The sequence below is a fragment of the Emys orbicularis genome, chromosome 6 (assembly GCF_028017835.1).
Source record: "Emys orbicularis isolate rEmyOrb1 chromosome 6, rEmyOrb1.hap1, whole genome shotgun sequence".
In the NCBI taxonomy this organism is placed as follows: domain Eukaryota; kingdom Metazoa; phylum Chordata; order Testudines; family Emydidae; genus Emys; species Emys orbicularis.
In genome coordinates, this window is record NC_088688.1 from 128,434,043 (window position 1) to 128,449,082 (window position 15,040).

Below are 15,040 nucleotides of genomic sequence, written 5' to 3' on the forward strand. Positions count from 1 at the left end.
GGCCTCTGGGAGCATGGCTGCAGGAGTACAGTCAGGAACATAGCTGGCATTCCCAGTACCCTGTGTTGTCCAGGAGCTACAGAACATGGCGGGGTCTGGTTGAGGGCACTGGATTGTCTGTCTGCTCACTACCAGCATGCCCTGCAGCAGAGCACGCTAACTCTGTCTTGTCTCCTCGAGTTGCCTCTGCATCTCCCTGTCTTTCTCTACAGTACCATGGCAATGCTGGCTTTGACCACTGCAACGATCTCTGGCCTTTTCAATGCTCTCTTTGGATAGTTCTCTGGGTTTTATCCTCTGTCACGTCAAATACAACCCCCTCCTCTCCAGTATCAATTTTTGCAGGGAGTCTGCAGTGAAGCTGCAAATGTTTCATCCTGAGTTTTCCATTTCTTCCCCTTCAGATTAGCCAGCCACTCAGCCATTGGTAAAAGCCCTGTCCGGACATTGCAGGTGCGTGGCTGTGGGACCAGGACAAAACCACAAGCGGTTATTGTTCACATTCCAGAGAGGCTACAACAGAATTTTTTTAAACAAGCATTTATGACTTCCCATCCCTGATATTCTTCCCAGCTGTGATGGGATGTACAAACCCCACAGTGGACAATAAGGGGTTAAGGAATTGCTCTGGGCCCTGCCAGCCCCACCCCACTGTAGCAAATGCACAACTGGAGGAGGAGTTAAAAGGCAGGGGAGCAGGTCATTTGGTGTCTGCTCAGGGAAGAGAGCAGACCTGCGACTTGCAACTCCAGAAGCGAAGAGCTGAGGAAAGGCAGAATCCCTCCCTAAACAGCTGCCTAGTGGTCCCTCCCTGAGGTGAAGGGAGGACCTGCTGCAGAGAGAGCCTGAGAGGGAAGCATTCCCCTCTCCCTTTCATACGAACTCTGGACTTGGTTAACCCCCCTTTATTTTTGTTCAAACTACCCCAGCAGGGGAAAGCCCTTGGCCTAAGCTGGCCCAGGAGGCTGGGCCATGCTGCCGGTGGAGGCAGTTGCTGCCCGAGAGGGTGCCTTTTGGTGAGCAGACATCCCTCACTCACACCACCTAAACCCAGACAGGTTTCAGAGTAGCAGCCGTGTTAGTCTGTATCATCAAAAAGAACAGGAGTACTTGTGGCACCTTAAAGACTAACAAATTTATTTGAGCATAAGCTTTTGTGGGCTCACTTTAAGAGATGACTCTCATTATAGTGTGTATGGTAACACCCATTGTTTCATGTTCTCTGTGTATATATCTATCTATCTATCTATCTATCTATCTTCCTACTGTATTTTCCACTGCATGCATCCGATGAAGTGGGTTTTAGCCCACGAAAGCTTATGCTCAAATAAATTTTTTAGTCTCTAAGGTGCCACAAGTACTCCTGTTCTTTTTTCTAAACCCAGACAGTGATTTTGGGACAATCATGGGGGGTGGGGGATGTGCTAGAAAGTGGCTCAGAGAGGGCCACCTTGGGCAGCCCCAGTTGTCAGAGCATTGACAGCTCTCAAAGGGCCCTGGGTCGGAGCCTGGTGGAGTGGGAGGGCCCAGGCTACCCTCCCCACAACCTCCTTGTACGTCACAGGCTGTTGTGCCTTGGAGGCTGTGGGGGTTGGGAATTATGTTCCCAGTTTGGTTTTGCTGTGCCTTGGAGGTGCTTATGTGGTACAGGATAGGTTAGTGGGGGGCATCTGGGGATGAGCTGGATAGTAATCCCCTCTCCATTGCTTCAAGCTGCCCTGGTGCTCCATGGTGTTACACTGAGGTGGGTGCCTAGGAGGCAGCCAGTGGCCTTATTCACAAAGGCAAAGGGCAGACCAGCGAGACTTGGTGAATAACTTCACAGCCTGATGGTTCCCCTGGAAGTGCATCAGGAGTGGAAGGGAATTGCGAGCCCTACCGAGGACAATGACCTCACAGCATCAGACCTAAATTGAGCAATTTCTCCATCTTAGATGCTGCTTTATCTCCACTGCAGATATACTGAAACTGCAGGGAGAAACTGATTGGTTTCTGCACTGACAGTTTGATGCATGAACTGCTCCTAGTCTGTCTCTATGTAAGCCTGCAAATAGCTTCAGAGTTGTTCAGCTTGGCTAGCCCTAAGGTTTTCCTGTATGAATGCCTATTACAGGCCATTTATGCCTCAAATGGCAGCTGTATGACATGCAGTGCCCACACCTACGTCCTGTAACCTAAGAACACTAACCAAACTTATTTTCCTAGAACCACTGTCTCAAACTGCTGAATTTCGCACAATTGAATGTTTTCATTATTCAAATATGCTGAGGAAGGGGAGGGGAAGTGGGGTACAAGTTGCAGCTGCTCTATACTGCTGACAGTTATTTTGAGCAGGTGAATGGGGTTTGGGGATGTTCACCAGGCTGGACAGATGCAGGGAGAAGAAAGGAATTAGGTAGATTGGTATGTGCCCTCCATGCCGTGGGCTTGAAAAGAGTCAAGAGTCAGGGCTTTAGCATGAGTCAGAAGTCAACTGCCTGGCCAGGACAGACGCCATTCTGAAAAAGTGTATGGGGTGGGCAGTCTGGGGGTGTAGTGCATGGGCGGACTGCAGGAGAGAGGTGGGGGCTGAGGACTCAGAAAAGCTCCTAGCTTGTATGGAGCATGTGGCACCCAGAACAGAAGTTAGCACAGCAGCACAGTATAATAAATTGTAAAGATAAATACTTAATACACAGACATTCTCTCCACCCAATCTGCCTTCTCAGTCCTGGCCTGGGTTTTGGCTGGAGATTGGACTTGCTTCCTACATGGCTACCTTCAGAGAGAGCTCTTCGCTGTCTTCCTTGTGTTCCTCCTCCCATGACTCTTGCTACCCATCCTCGGGGGTTTGGAAGGTAGTGAGGGGGCAACAAGGTCCATAACGCTTGGTGGCAGTGTAATTGTTCAAAATCCTGTCCATCTCCTCAAAAATAAATAAATTAATGGAGATATCCTATCTCTTAGAACTGGAAGGGACCTTGAAAGATCATCAAGTCCAGCCCCCTGCCTTCACTAGCAGGACCAAGTACTGATTTTGCCCCAGATCCCCCCTCAAGGATTGAACTCACAACCCTGGGTTTAAGAAGCCAATGCTCAATGGAGAGATTACACTTTCACTTCCACCCCATTCCCTGGTTTTAACATAAGTCCTCCTGAGTTCTTTGCTCTTTATCCAGCACTGGACAGTGTCCCGGTTGTGACCCCTGGCAGACATCTCCTTAACAATGGTCACAAAAAAGATCTTTATTCTGCAGGGCTGTCCACAAGATCTTGCTGCACCCCCACTTCTCCTCAGGTGGCAACGAGATCCAGGATCTCAGCATGACTCCAAGCAGCTGCTTGATGCCTGTTGTAGGACTTTTGGAGTAATATCACAGCAATGGAGATATAGCTAAATCCAGGAGCAAATGGGCAAATTCTGGCCTCGTGTCAGTTTTTAAATGAGAGGGGGAATATCTGGTCAACTTGATGCCAGAGCAGCAGCTGTCATGCAGATTCAGACAGGTCATTAACATGTAGCAGCCGGAGGACTGCCAAAGCAATGCATGGCAGCATTGCGTGCACATGAACAATACACAAAACTAATTCAATTCGCATTGAGCAAAATCCCCTTTGAAAGAAGATTCCAGTGTGGTGGGCTGACACTGCTGGCTATTTCCTCTAGCCTCTTCTTTCCCAATCCCGTTCCCCGCAGGCTGGGTAGCGTCCAGGGAACTGGGTGCCGCTTGGTTCCTTTCAGGCTGGAGCGCAGCTGGGCTGTCGCTTGACCAGACTCAGCTTTGCCCAGATTTCTCTGCCCTTGCCCCTTGCTGCTGCATGCCCAGCACAACCCTCTCCCTCGCTTGCCACTGTTCACTAACACATGCTGGGCACGTGGCAGGACCTACTGCCAGGCCCCGGAAGGCACGTGCGTGTAGCTGACTGGCCCTAGCCCCAGGCTGTGCCGGCCTTAGCCTAGATAGTCACACGCATGGCCAGTGCCTTTGGCCACGCAGCCGCTCACTGCCCCCGGCCCCGGCGTGAGGCAAATGTCAGCCGCTGCTGTGGGGCTGCAAGGACCAGGCGGCGACACCAGTGACTTCTCCCAGTCCCTACAAGACGGCTGGGCAAGATTGGGGGGAGGGGGCAACGCGGATTGATCCCTGCACCGCTCCATAGAGCAGGGGATTGTGGAAGAGGCTGCTGGGAGTTGTAGTTTTCTGAGTGGCTCTTCCGGGCTCGGGCCGGTTTAGCGCTGAGGTTCGGTTTGTTTTGCAGGCGGAGGCTGCCGGTTGGTTAGTCACGAGCCAATCGCAGTGCTGGCTGAGCCGAGCCGGGGCCGCCCCGCCCCCTTCACCTGAGCCGGACGGGCTGGGAGCGCGGCTGTCCCGGGGACGCCCCAGCGCCGAGGATGCGGCTGCGCTCGGGGGTCTTCGCCGCCGGCTGCCTCCTGGTGCAGGCGCTCGGGGTGGGGCTGTTCCTCCGGGGCTTCTTTCCGGTGCCCGTGAGATCCCTGCCCCGGAGAGAGGCCCGCGGGGTCCCGCCCGCTGAGCCGCCCCCGCCCGGCCCAGGTAACCAGCCCCGGCCCGGGCCGGGTAACCAGCCCCGTCCCCCGCCCGGCTTCTCCTTCCCCCGCCCGGCCCGGGTAACCAGCCCCGTCCCCCGCCCGTCCTCTCCTTCCCCCGCCCGGCCCAGGTAACCAGCCCCGTCCCCCGCCGTCCTCTCCTTCCCCCGCCCGGCCCGGGTAACCAGCCCCGTCCCCCGCCGGTCTCCTTCCCCCGCCCGGCCCGGGTAACCAGCCCCGTCCCCCGCCCGTCCTCTCCTTCCCCCGCCCGGCCCAGGTAACCAGCCCCGTCCCCCGCCGTCCTCTCCTTCCCCCGCCCGGCCCGGGTAACCAGCCCCGTCCCCCGCCGGTCTCCTTCCCCCGCCCGGCCCGGGTAACCAGCCCCATCCCCCGCCCGGCCTCTCCTTCCCCCGCCCGGCCCGGGTAACCAGCCCCGGCCCGGGTAACCATCCCCGTCCCCCGCCGGTCTCCTTCCCCCGCCCGGCCCGGGTAACCAGCCCCGGCCCGGCCCGGGTAACCAGCCCCGTCCCACGCCCGGCCTCTCCTTTCCCCGCCCGGCCCGGGTAACCAGCCCCGTCCCCCGCCGTCCTCTCCTTCGCCCGCCCGGCCCGGGTAACCAGCCCCGTCCCCCGCCGTCCTCTCCTTCCCCCGCCCGGCCCGGGTAACCAGCCCCGTCCCCCGCCGTCCTCTCCTTCGCCCGCCCGGCCCGGGTAACCAGCCCCGTCCCCCGCCGTCCTCTCCTTCGCCCGCCCGGCCCGGGTAACCAGCCCCGTCCCCCGCCGTCCTCTCTTTCCCCCGCCCGGCCCGGGTAACCAGCCCCGTCCCCCGCCCGGCCCGGGTAACCAGCCCCGTCCCCCGCCGTCCTCTCCTTCGCCCGCCCGGCCCGGGTAACCAGCCCCGTCCCCCGCCGTCCTCTCCTTCGCCCGCCCGGCCCGGGTAACCAGCCCCGTCCCCCGCCGTCCTCTCTTTCCCCCGCCCGGCCCGGGTAACCAGCCCCGTCCCCCGCCCGGCCCGGGTAACCAGCCCCGTCCCCCGCCCGGCCCGGGTAACCAGCCCCGTCCCCCGCCCGGCCCGGGTAACCAGCCCCCATTTCCCCCGTCCTGGTCTGGTAACCAGCCCCCATTTCCCGCCACCCTCTCCTTCCCCCGTCTGGCCCGGGTAACCAGCCCCATCCGCAGCCGGGCCCGGGTAACCGCATCCTTCCCCCACCTGGACCGGGTAACCGCCCCCACCCGGCCAGGTTACCGCCTCCTTCCCCCACCATCCTCTCCTTCCCCTGCCCAGCCTGGGTAACCACCCCCTACCCCCGCCCGGCCCAGGTAACCAGCCCCCACCGTCCTCTTCTTCCCCAGCCCGGGGAATCCGCCCGCCCCAGGTAACCAGCCCCCATCCCCGGCCAGGCCCAGGTAACCTGCCCCCGCCGTCCTCTCCTTCCCTGGCCCGGGTAATCCGCCCGGCCCAGGTAATCAGCCCCCATTGTCCTCTCCTTCCCCCGCCTGGCCCAGGTAACTATCCCCCATCCCCCACCTGGGCTGGATAACTGCCTCCGCCATCCTCTTCTTCCCCCGACTGGCTCAGGTAACCACCCGGCCCAGGTAACCCTCCCCCGTTGTCCTCTCCTTCCCTAGCCCGGGTAATCCGCCCGGTCCAGGTAACCACCCCCCACCGTTCTCTCCTTCCCCTGTCTGGGTCAGGTAATTGGCCCGCCTATCCCCCACCTGGCCCGGGTATCCGGCCCGCCCCTTCCCCCGGCTGGCCTAAGTAACTAGGACCTCCCGCCCCTCCCCCATCCCCTGCTCGGCCGGGGCAACCCTCGGTCCCTCCTTCTGCTGCCTGGCCCAGGTAATCACCCCACTTAGGTATAATCATCTCTCCTGCCACCGTCCTCCCTGTTCACTCCTACTACTGCCCTGTCTAGGTAAGCAGCCTGTCCCCCCTCCTCCTTTCCCTGGTCTGGTCCGGTCCAGGTGACCGATTCCCCTCAACCCTTCTTTTTCCTCCTGGCCTTGCCTAGGTAGTCAGCTTCTCTTCCACTTCCCCTACCTCAGCTTGGCCCAGGTAACCAGCCCCTCTCCTGCTTCCAATCCCCTGCTCGGCCCAGGTAACCTGCGTAGGTAATCGTGCCCCCATCCCCTGCCTTCCTGGGCCCTTGCTCACTTTTCCTTCTTAACCAACCTTGTCAGATCTAATTATTGAAAATCCTTGGGTGCATCATTAGCATGTGCACATGGAGAGTCTGCCCTCGCTCCTTGCACTATTTTTGTACATGGATCACACTCATCCATGTTCATTTGAGACATTAATTCCTTTCCATCACAGGTCACCTATGTTTGCCATAGTCCCCGTACCTTTTATTAGAACAGCTCCATTCATATTGTTCTAATTAACAGCTTGACAGCAATTCCATTATTAATCCCTTTTACAGGTGGTTAGAATTTGGCTTTAAAAGTTTGCTCTGGGCTGGAAGCAGGAAAACAAGATCCAGGAGCCCAAGTGTTTGGGGTCTTTTTGGTTTATTTGGCTTTATGATTCATGAGAGAGAATAAACCCAGCAGGAGCTGAGGCATTGGCAGAGGAAAGAAAATAAAGTTTAATTTGACTGGTCCTTTGTCTTCCTATCATCTGGACAAGGAGCAGCAGTGGTAGCCTGGGCCAGAGCTGAGCATGGAGCAAGCTGGGTTCTAATGTCTGCTCTGGGCCAGCCATCAGTGAGACCCCCCCCACACACACACACCTTAGCCCACCAACCCCCCTATTCCCCAGGGGATAGGACTGGCCCACCTCCTCCCTGTGCTTCTCTGGAATGGGACTGGACCACTAGCTCCCCACAAGGAGGTGGAAGTGGGGCTGTTGCCACAGCTTTTTGCTTCTGTGAAACTTGACTGCTCTTGTTACGTTGCCCCTGTCTGTGAAGTGACCATATGATTAGTACTTGTTTCAGTTGAATCCCTATTTTGTTCTTTACATAACCATATATAAAAGCACAGGCACAGTAGGATTCCAGATAACCATATTTTCTAAATATACACAACATACAAGGAAGTTGTATATAAAAACCACAAGCTGGCTTCTAAAACGTAAAATGCAGTAGCAGCCACTAGAGGGCTCACAAGCCGTTTTACCCAATTTCTACTCACTACATCTAGCACTTCCCCTCAGCGATGGGCACCACTGCTGGTCAGTGCATTATTGGGACCTAATCAGACTAAAGACCAAGTGGACTGAATCTTTTGATTTCATGAAGCCAAGGTGGATATGGATAGACATAGATTCCAGCTGCAGGTGAACTAAAAACAGTACAGTCCTGTCTTGTTTACAGTGAAAACCAGAACATGCACAGTCAAATACTGGTACACCTCTACCTCGATATAACGCTGTCCTCGGGAGCCAAAAAATCTTACCGTGTTATAGGTGAAACCACGTTATATTGAACTTGCTTTGGTCCCCCGGAGTGCGCAGCCCCGCCCCCCGGAGCACTGCTTTACCGCGTTATATCCGAATTCGTGTTATATCGGGTTGCGTTATATCGAGGTAGCGGTGTATTAGACTGGAATTTCAAATCTTGAAAATGTGGGCTGACTTTCTAACTTTAAATTGCAGTCACTGGCAATTACAACTATTGCAGAAGTCTTATGTGAAGTGATCATTTTTGTTGTGGACCCTTAACTTGCATTGATGCTCTACACATTTTATGTTTACATTTATTTTAGGAGTGACTTCTAATTGGACCAAGATTCCATCACCCCTTTTCAAAAAAGCGGTCATTGTATTGATAGATGCTTTGAGAGATGATTTTGTGTTTGGATCAAAGGGTAAACAGTTCATGCCCTACACTACACAACTTGTTGAAAAAGGAACATGCCACAGTTTCATTGCTGAAGCGAAGCCACCCACTGTCACCATGCCTCGAATTAAGGTAAGCAGTCCCATTTTGGTTATCTTAATGTGTTGTAATTTCTTAGTCATTGATCCTGGTTGCTCCCAAGTATCATTGTGTCCTACCCAGCCAGGGATGCAGGTTAGCATGACACCTTGTTCTCCTTGCCCTAGTGTTACAGGAGCTGAGAATGGAAAGGAAGTTATCTTCCCATCGCCTACAGCGATGCTTGAATGACTGTAATTGCAGCCTTTATTGGCTGAAGAGGAGGATTGGTGCTCCGGCGGGATTCTCCTTTCTATTTTCAAGATTTGGCAATATCCCTACATTCTCAATCTCACTCCTCTAATAAGCTTAAGAGCACTCTTGCTGCAGTATCGCTATCTGAACTATTTTTTGTTGTAATGGTGACAGAGAAACATGGCCACCAGTAGGTTCTAATTTAGCTCCCACAAGTTTCCTTGCAAGTTGGAGAGGGGAAGCCATAAAGAAAGGCAGAGGATAGTTATGAAGCTGAAGAGACTTGATGGGAGGGGAAATGACAATGGTTACCACTTCTTAAACTAGTGAATCTTTACATATTAGCTCCACACTTGACAATGGAAGAGCTGCTAAGGTGGTATTACAAGTAGCTTTACTTAGGCAATTTTTACTGTCGTTATGGAGAGGCAGTAGCCTTTCTCGTTTGCCAGGGTTGTGAGTTCAATCCTTGAGGGGGCCACTTAGGAATCTGGGGCAAAAATCAGTATTTGGTCCTGCTAGTGAAGGCAGGGGGCTGGACTTGATGACCTCTCAAGGTCCCTTCCAGTTCTAGGAGATAGGATATCTCCATTGGGGGGAGGGATAGCTCAGTGGTTTGAGCGTTGGCCTGCTAAACCCAGGGTTGTGAGTTCAATCCTTGAGGGGGCCACTTAGGGATCTGGGGCAAAATTAGTACTTGGTCCTGCTAGTGAAGGCAGGGGGCTGGACTTGATGACCTCTCAAGGTCCCTTCCAGTTCTAGGAGATAGGATATCTCCATTAATTTCTTTATTTATTTATTTATTTGCCAATGGCTTCCATTTTAAAAGCCTACTCTAGTCCCTCCTTGTAACTTTGGGTGGGAAAACTGATTTGACCTAAAATCCAGATTTATTCTAGAATGTTTTTGCAAAGTTTTTAGAGAAAAATGGATCCAACTGAGTGTCAGGTCACTACAATCAAATTGTGGATGTTTGTCTAATACTTAATTCTCAGTGCGTCTCAGCCATAGATCTCCGTTCTTTATGAAGTAAGGTGCCACTCGCCTCATTTTACAGAGGGGGGGAAACTGAGGCACAGTGGTGAAATTACTTATTGTAGGTCAGCTCGCAGGCTAATGGCCAGACAAGGAATAGAACACAGGTTGCCACAGTCTTGGTCTAGTGGTTTTCATTGCCTCTTGTTTCCTTAGTATAAAACTTGCTTTTCATTACCACTTCAAACTCTTCATATGTTATTAAGTATCTTTTGAAAATGTGCAACAGTGACATTTAAAGAAAATAGCTCGTAAAGTAAAGTTGAAATTTATTGTTGTGTGTTGGGGGCCAGTCCTGCTCCCACTGATTTCAATGCGAGATCTTCTGTCATTGATTTCAGTGGGAGCAGGATAGGGCACTGCTTGAATATATTATTCTCATACTCTTTCTAAGGTACTAAGAAAGGGGTTTCTCTCTAACTGATAATTAGCAGAGCTTTTTCTGTAGCTTTAGGAAGGGCCTATAGCTTTGGAGCTGTACAACCAGAATTTTAGGCCCAAAGGTGCAGGTTGGTCTATTACTATGAAGAGTATAGCCGCCTTGACGCCTGTTCATTCAGATGCTGATCTAGGTCTGGTTACGTTCTTGTGATGGCATGGGTTGTCTTTGGAAACTGAGAGATAGTTTGTTGTTTTTGGCATGCTGTTAGCAGCGGGGTCTGTGGTACCTTACCATTTCTTGAAATCCTTACTCATAGATATTAAAGCTGGGGAGAGGCAGGTTAGCTCTCTCGCTTGCTCCCCAGGTATCTACTTCTGGAGATGGGAACAGTAGTCTATCACCGCTGTCTGGGTCCTGTTGGAAAGAATAACTGAAGTCGTAACACACTGAATAGTTGACTTCCAGCATAATAAATAAATGAGTGAGCAGCGCCTTTCTATTGACTGTCTGAGGCTGTGGAGGGAGTTAGTATGAGCATTGATAAATGGCCAGTACCCATTGCAAAGAGGAGACAACTATTAGTAGTGCTAGGATCGTCTGCGCTGTGTCCTGGTCTGAAGCCAGATTCTTCAGCATCCAGGATGCCTGAAGAGGTCTTGTTTTTCTGGAGCTTCAGTGTTTCTTGCTAGGAAAGAGAGGCTGAATGTGGGCAATAGTTGGAGAGGTTTGCTCCTCTGAAAGAGGTATTCATTATTTTTCCCAGCAGAGGACACAGTTTTTCCTTGCTGGCTTTCACCAGAGAGGGTGTGATGGGAGACACTAGCTCTGTTCAGCAGGAGTGATGACTTGAATATTTTTCAGATTCTGGGGTTTCATTGTATGTGACAGGCCCAAACTCCATGAGAAATAGCAGAGAGATTAATACTAAATGGTCTAGTTTAGGAAGGTCAGCCTTGGTGAGTTTCTTTCAAATTTAGTTGATCTTTTCTGTAGAATAGGTTGAGAGCTCTCTGCAGTTGTCAGTGCTTGGGTCCAGCGATTGGTTAGTTCACTAGACAAAATTGTTCTGCCATCCATGATTTTATGGTTTTGATGGACTAGAAGTAATGTTCTTTACTGTGGCAGCATAGTCTTGCAAAAAGTCAGTGTTCATTGTGGGTGCATTTTGATCGGATTGTGGACACTGGTGTACTTGTTTACTTGTGTACTTCAACTGATTTAATCTGGTGGTGAACCACGCCATGGTGATCATTGGAGCTGATTTGGGGTTAAGACACTGACAGTTTTTGATGCATGGTGATTGTATTACTCTACCAGCTTGTTGCCCAGTGGTCTTATAGTGGGGTGATATTCTTTCCTATCATGATCTGAAAATATCGAAGATAATTGATTCCATCATATGGTGGGGTTAGAGAAACCTCTGATCTTTACCTGGCTGAGACGGTTTGTTGGACCAGGAGAGCAGTGTGCTGGGTCCCCAATGTTCACTCCGACTTTGAAGATCAGATCCAGTGTGACTCGTCAGGTAGTCTGAGTGAAGACCCTGATAATCTTGGGGACAGAAGATTGTGTGCTAGGGAGTTGTGGTTTCTGTTTAAATGCAAGTTACAGTGAGTCTTTGAAACCACAGCCCTATTGTAGGCATGAAGTCTATTACAACTAAATATTAGTTCTACATGTCTCTGTGATGTCCTGCTTGGGGTACTCAGAACCGTAAGCCACTGCCTTACCCCCAATCAACCTCAGCAGGAAAGACCTTTTGCTGCTGCTTTGACACGCCACTTCATCTACCTTGTCAGTCCAAATCTTTCCTTGCAGGTAACAATCAACAAACTCCAATTCACAAGTTCCCCAGAGACATCTCTCTGCAGTGTCCAGTCCCTCTCACTGGCCACTGTTAGAAGTTAAGTTCACTGCCTCCAAAGAGACAGCGCGCACAGCAGCTTACTAGTTTAGTTGAAGACTCAAAATTCACTTTAATGTACGACAGAGATTTTTTTATAATAAAACCCAAATAAGCTTATTAACAAAGAACAGAGATTTAAGTGATAAGTAAGAATAAAAGAAACAAGTGTGGTTACAAATAAAACAAAATAAAACAAGTTTTCTGGTGACTAAAACTTAATTTCAGCAAATTACTATCTTTGTTTAAACAGATTACTGGCCTATATTACTTGGTCTGCTTCAGACTCCCAGGATTCGATATGGATAGAGACCTTTTTAATATTTTTAATGAAATAAATACTTCTGGGAATTGTGTGATTATGGAAGATGTTAATTTCTCAGATATAGATTGGAGGACAAGTGCTACTAATAATGGTAGGGCCCAGATATTCCTGGATGTGATAGCTGACAGATTCTTCACCAAATAGTCACCAAGCCAAGAAGAGGTAATTTTGTTTTGGTAAGTAGCAAGGACCTCACAGAAGAACTTGTTGTAGAGGACAACCTTGATTGGAGTGATCATGAATTAGTTTAGTTTCAGCTAAATGGAAGGATAAACAAAGTAGGTCAGTAACTAGGGTCCTTGATTTCAAAAGGGCAATTTAAAAAAATTAAGGGAATTACTTAGGGAAGTAGACTGAATTGAAGAATTCGAAGATCTGAATGTGGAGCAGGCTTGGAATTACTTTAAGTCAAAGCTGCAGAAACTATCTGGAGCCTACATCCCAAGCTAGGGGGAAAAAATTGTAGGGAAGGGTTGCAGATCAAAGTGGATGAACAAGCATGTCAGACAAGTTACTAAGGCTAGGTCTACACTGGGGGGGGGGAATCGATTTAAGATACGCAAATTCAGCTACGCGAATAGCGGAGCTGAATTCGATGTATCCTATTCGACTCACCCCGCTGTGAGGACGGCGGCAAATCGACCGCCGCGGCTCCCCCGTCGACAGCGCTGACTCCTCCTGACGAGGTGGGAGTACACGCGTGGATTCAGGGATCGATTTATCCGTCTAGATGAGACGCGATAAATCGATCCCCGAGAGATCGATTTCTACCTGCCGATCCAGGCGGGTAGTGTAGACCTACCCTAAGAGAAAGCAAAAAGCTTACAAGGATTTGAAGGGATGGTTCAGCATGGAATGCTCCCTCCTGGAGGTCAGAAAGTCCTCCTGTATGATCTTGAAAACTGGAGTAATAGAAATAGGATGAAATTTAATAGTGCAAAGTCATGCATTTAGGGACCAACAAGAATTTTTGCTATAAGCTGGGGAGATATCAGTTGGAAACAACGGAGGAGAAAGACCTTGGTGTATTGGTCGATCACAGGATAACTCTGAGCTGCCAATGTGATGTGGCTGTGAAAAAGGCTAATGTAATCCTCGGATGCATCAGTAGAGATAAGGAAGTGTTATTACCAATATACAAGGCGCTGGTGAGACCTCCTGTGGAATTATGGGTGCAGTTCTGGTCTCCCAGTTTGAATTCATCTTTCTTAAACATGGAACAGGTGCAGAGAGGGGCTACTAGGATGATCAGAGGAATGGAGAACCTCTGTGCAGGAGACTTAAGGAGCTTGGCTTGTTTAGTCTAACAAAATGAAGGTTGAGGGGGAGATATGGTTGGTGTCGATTAAATAAAGAGGGATAAATACCAGGGAAGGAGAGCAATTATTTAAGTTAAGGGCCAACGTTGGCACTGGTACAAATGGCTATAAACTGGCCATCGACAAGTTTAGGCTTTAAATTAGATGAAGGTTTTTAGCCAGCAGAGGAGTGAAGTTCTGGAACAGTCTTCCAAGGGTAGTAGTGGCAAAAAAATCTAACTTGTTTCAAGACTGAGCTTGGTAAGTTTATGGAGGGGATGGTATGATCAAGTGCCTACAATGACCTATGGCACATCCGTGATGACTATTAGAAAATATCTCCAACCCTTGGTGATGGGACACTGGATGGGGAGGGCTCTGACTTGCATCTGACAATTCTTTCCCAGGTGTCTGGCCCAGATGCTCAGTGTCTAACTGATCGCCATATTTGGAGTCAGATTCTCCCCCAGGTCAGATTGGCAGAAACCCTGGGTTTTTTTGCCTTCCTCTGCAACTTGGGACATGGGTCACTTGCTGATTTGAACTAGAATAAATGGTGGATTCTCTGTAACTTGAAGTTTTTTTAAATCAAGATTTTAGGACTTCAGTAACTCAGCCAGAGGTTAAGGGTCTATTACAGGAGTGGGTGGGTGAGGTTCTGGGGCCTGCGATGTGCAAGATGCCAGACTAGTTAATCATGATGGTCCCTTCTCACTTTAAAGTCTGGGTCAGTTTCCTGCTATTCTTTCCTTCCAGGCCAAGAGGATCCAGCTTTCATAGGCTCACAGGGCACTGAACCCTGCGTCCCTTCAATGATGGATAACTAAAACATCTCTGTTCCCACTTATATTAGTTAATTGTCTCTGTTTAAAGAGCCATGAAGATTTCCTGGGGTGCAGATTCGGTCCCATGGTGTGATTGTTAAGCGGTCTTCTCCCCTGCTTGTTTAGCTTGATGGCTTTGTTTACCTTTATATATAAAGGTGAATGCATTGTCCTCTGCCTGTGATTACACTGATTAGATAAGTGCACATTCCTTGGTCTAGGGCAGGCTGGGCTTATGTGCTTTGTGCGAAACATATATTAGGAACCTATTTCCAGCGCACGTCTCAAACTCTTTCTATACACTTTGTACCTAGACCACATAATGATTTTTGGAACCAGCATGTTACCAGGTTGCATATGATCCTTCACGTGACACCTTTTAAATACAGATTATGACAACCGTGTGTTGGGGCAATGTGTGTCAGGCCTGATGTGAGTTATAGTATGGTGTGCCATCTGCCAGTTGGTATCTAGGGGTGCCCAGGCTCACTGTCATACTCACTGCTATTAAACTCCCAAAGTCTCAAACAGCAATTGTGAGTACTTCATGAAAAATGTAATCAATTGTTTAAATATATTGTCCGAACAGTATCTGTTAAAAGGTGCTGAAATCAAGATGTTGAAATCTTTA

At 50.2% G+C, this 15,040-nt stretch overlaps 1 protein-coding gene across 1 annotated transcript in view; it reads left to right on the forward strand.

Annotated features, from left to right (window-relative positions):
* The first annotated feature begins 4,372 nt into the window (after positions 1-4,372).
* The window catches only part of PIGG (phosphatidylinositol glycan anchor biosynthesis class G (EMM blood group)), a 124,211-nt gene continuing 113,543 nt past the window's right edge, over positions 4,373-15,040 (forward strand). Inside the window, exons 1-2 of the mRNA XM_065406664.1 lie at positions 4,373-4,532; positions 8,236-8,441. Of these exons, the coding sequence (XP_065262736.1) occupies positions 4,373-4,532; positions 8,236-8,441 (366 nt within the window). The remainder of the gene's footprint in view (positions 4,533-8,235; positions 8,442-15,040) is intronic.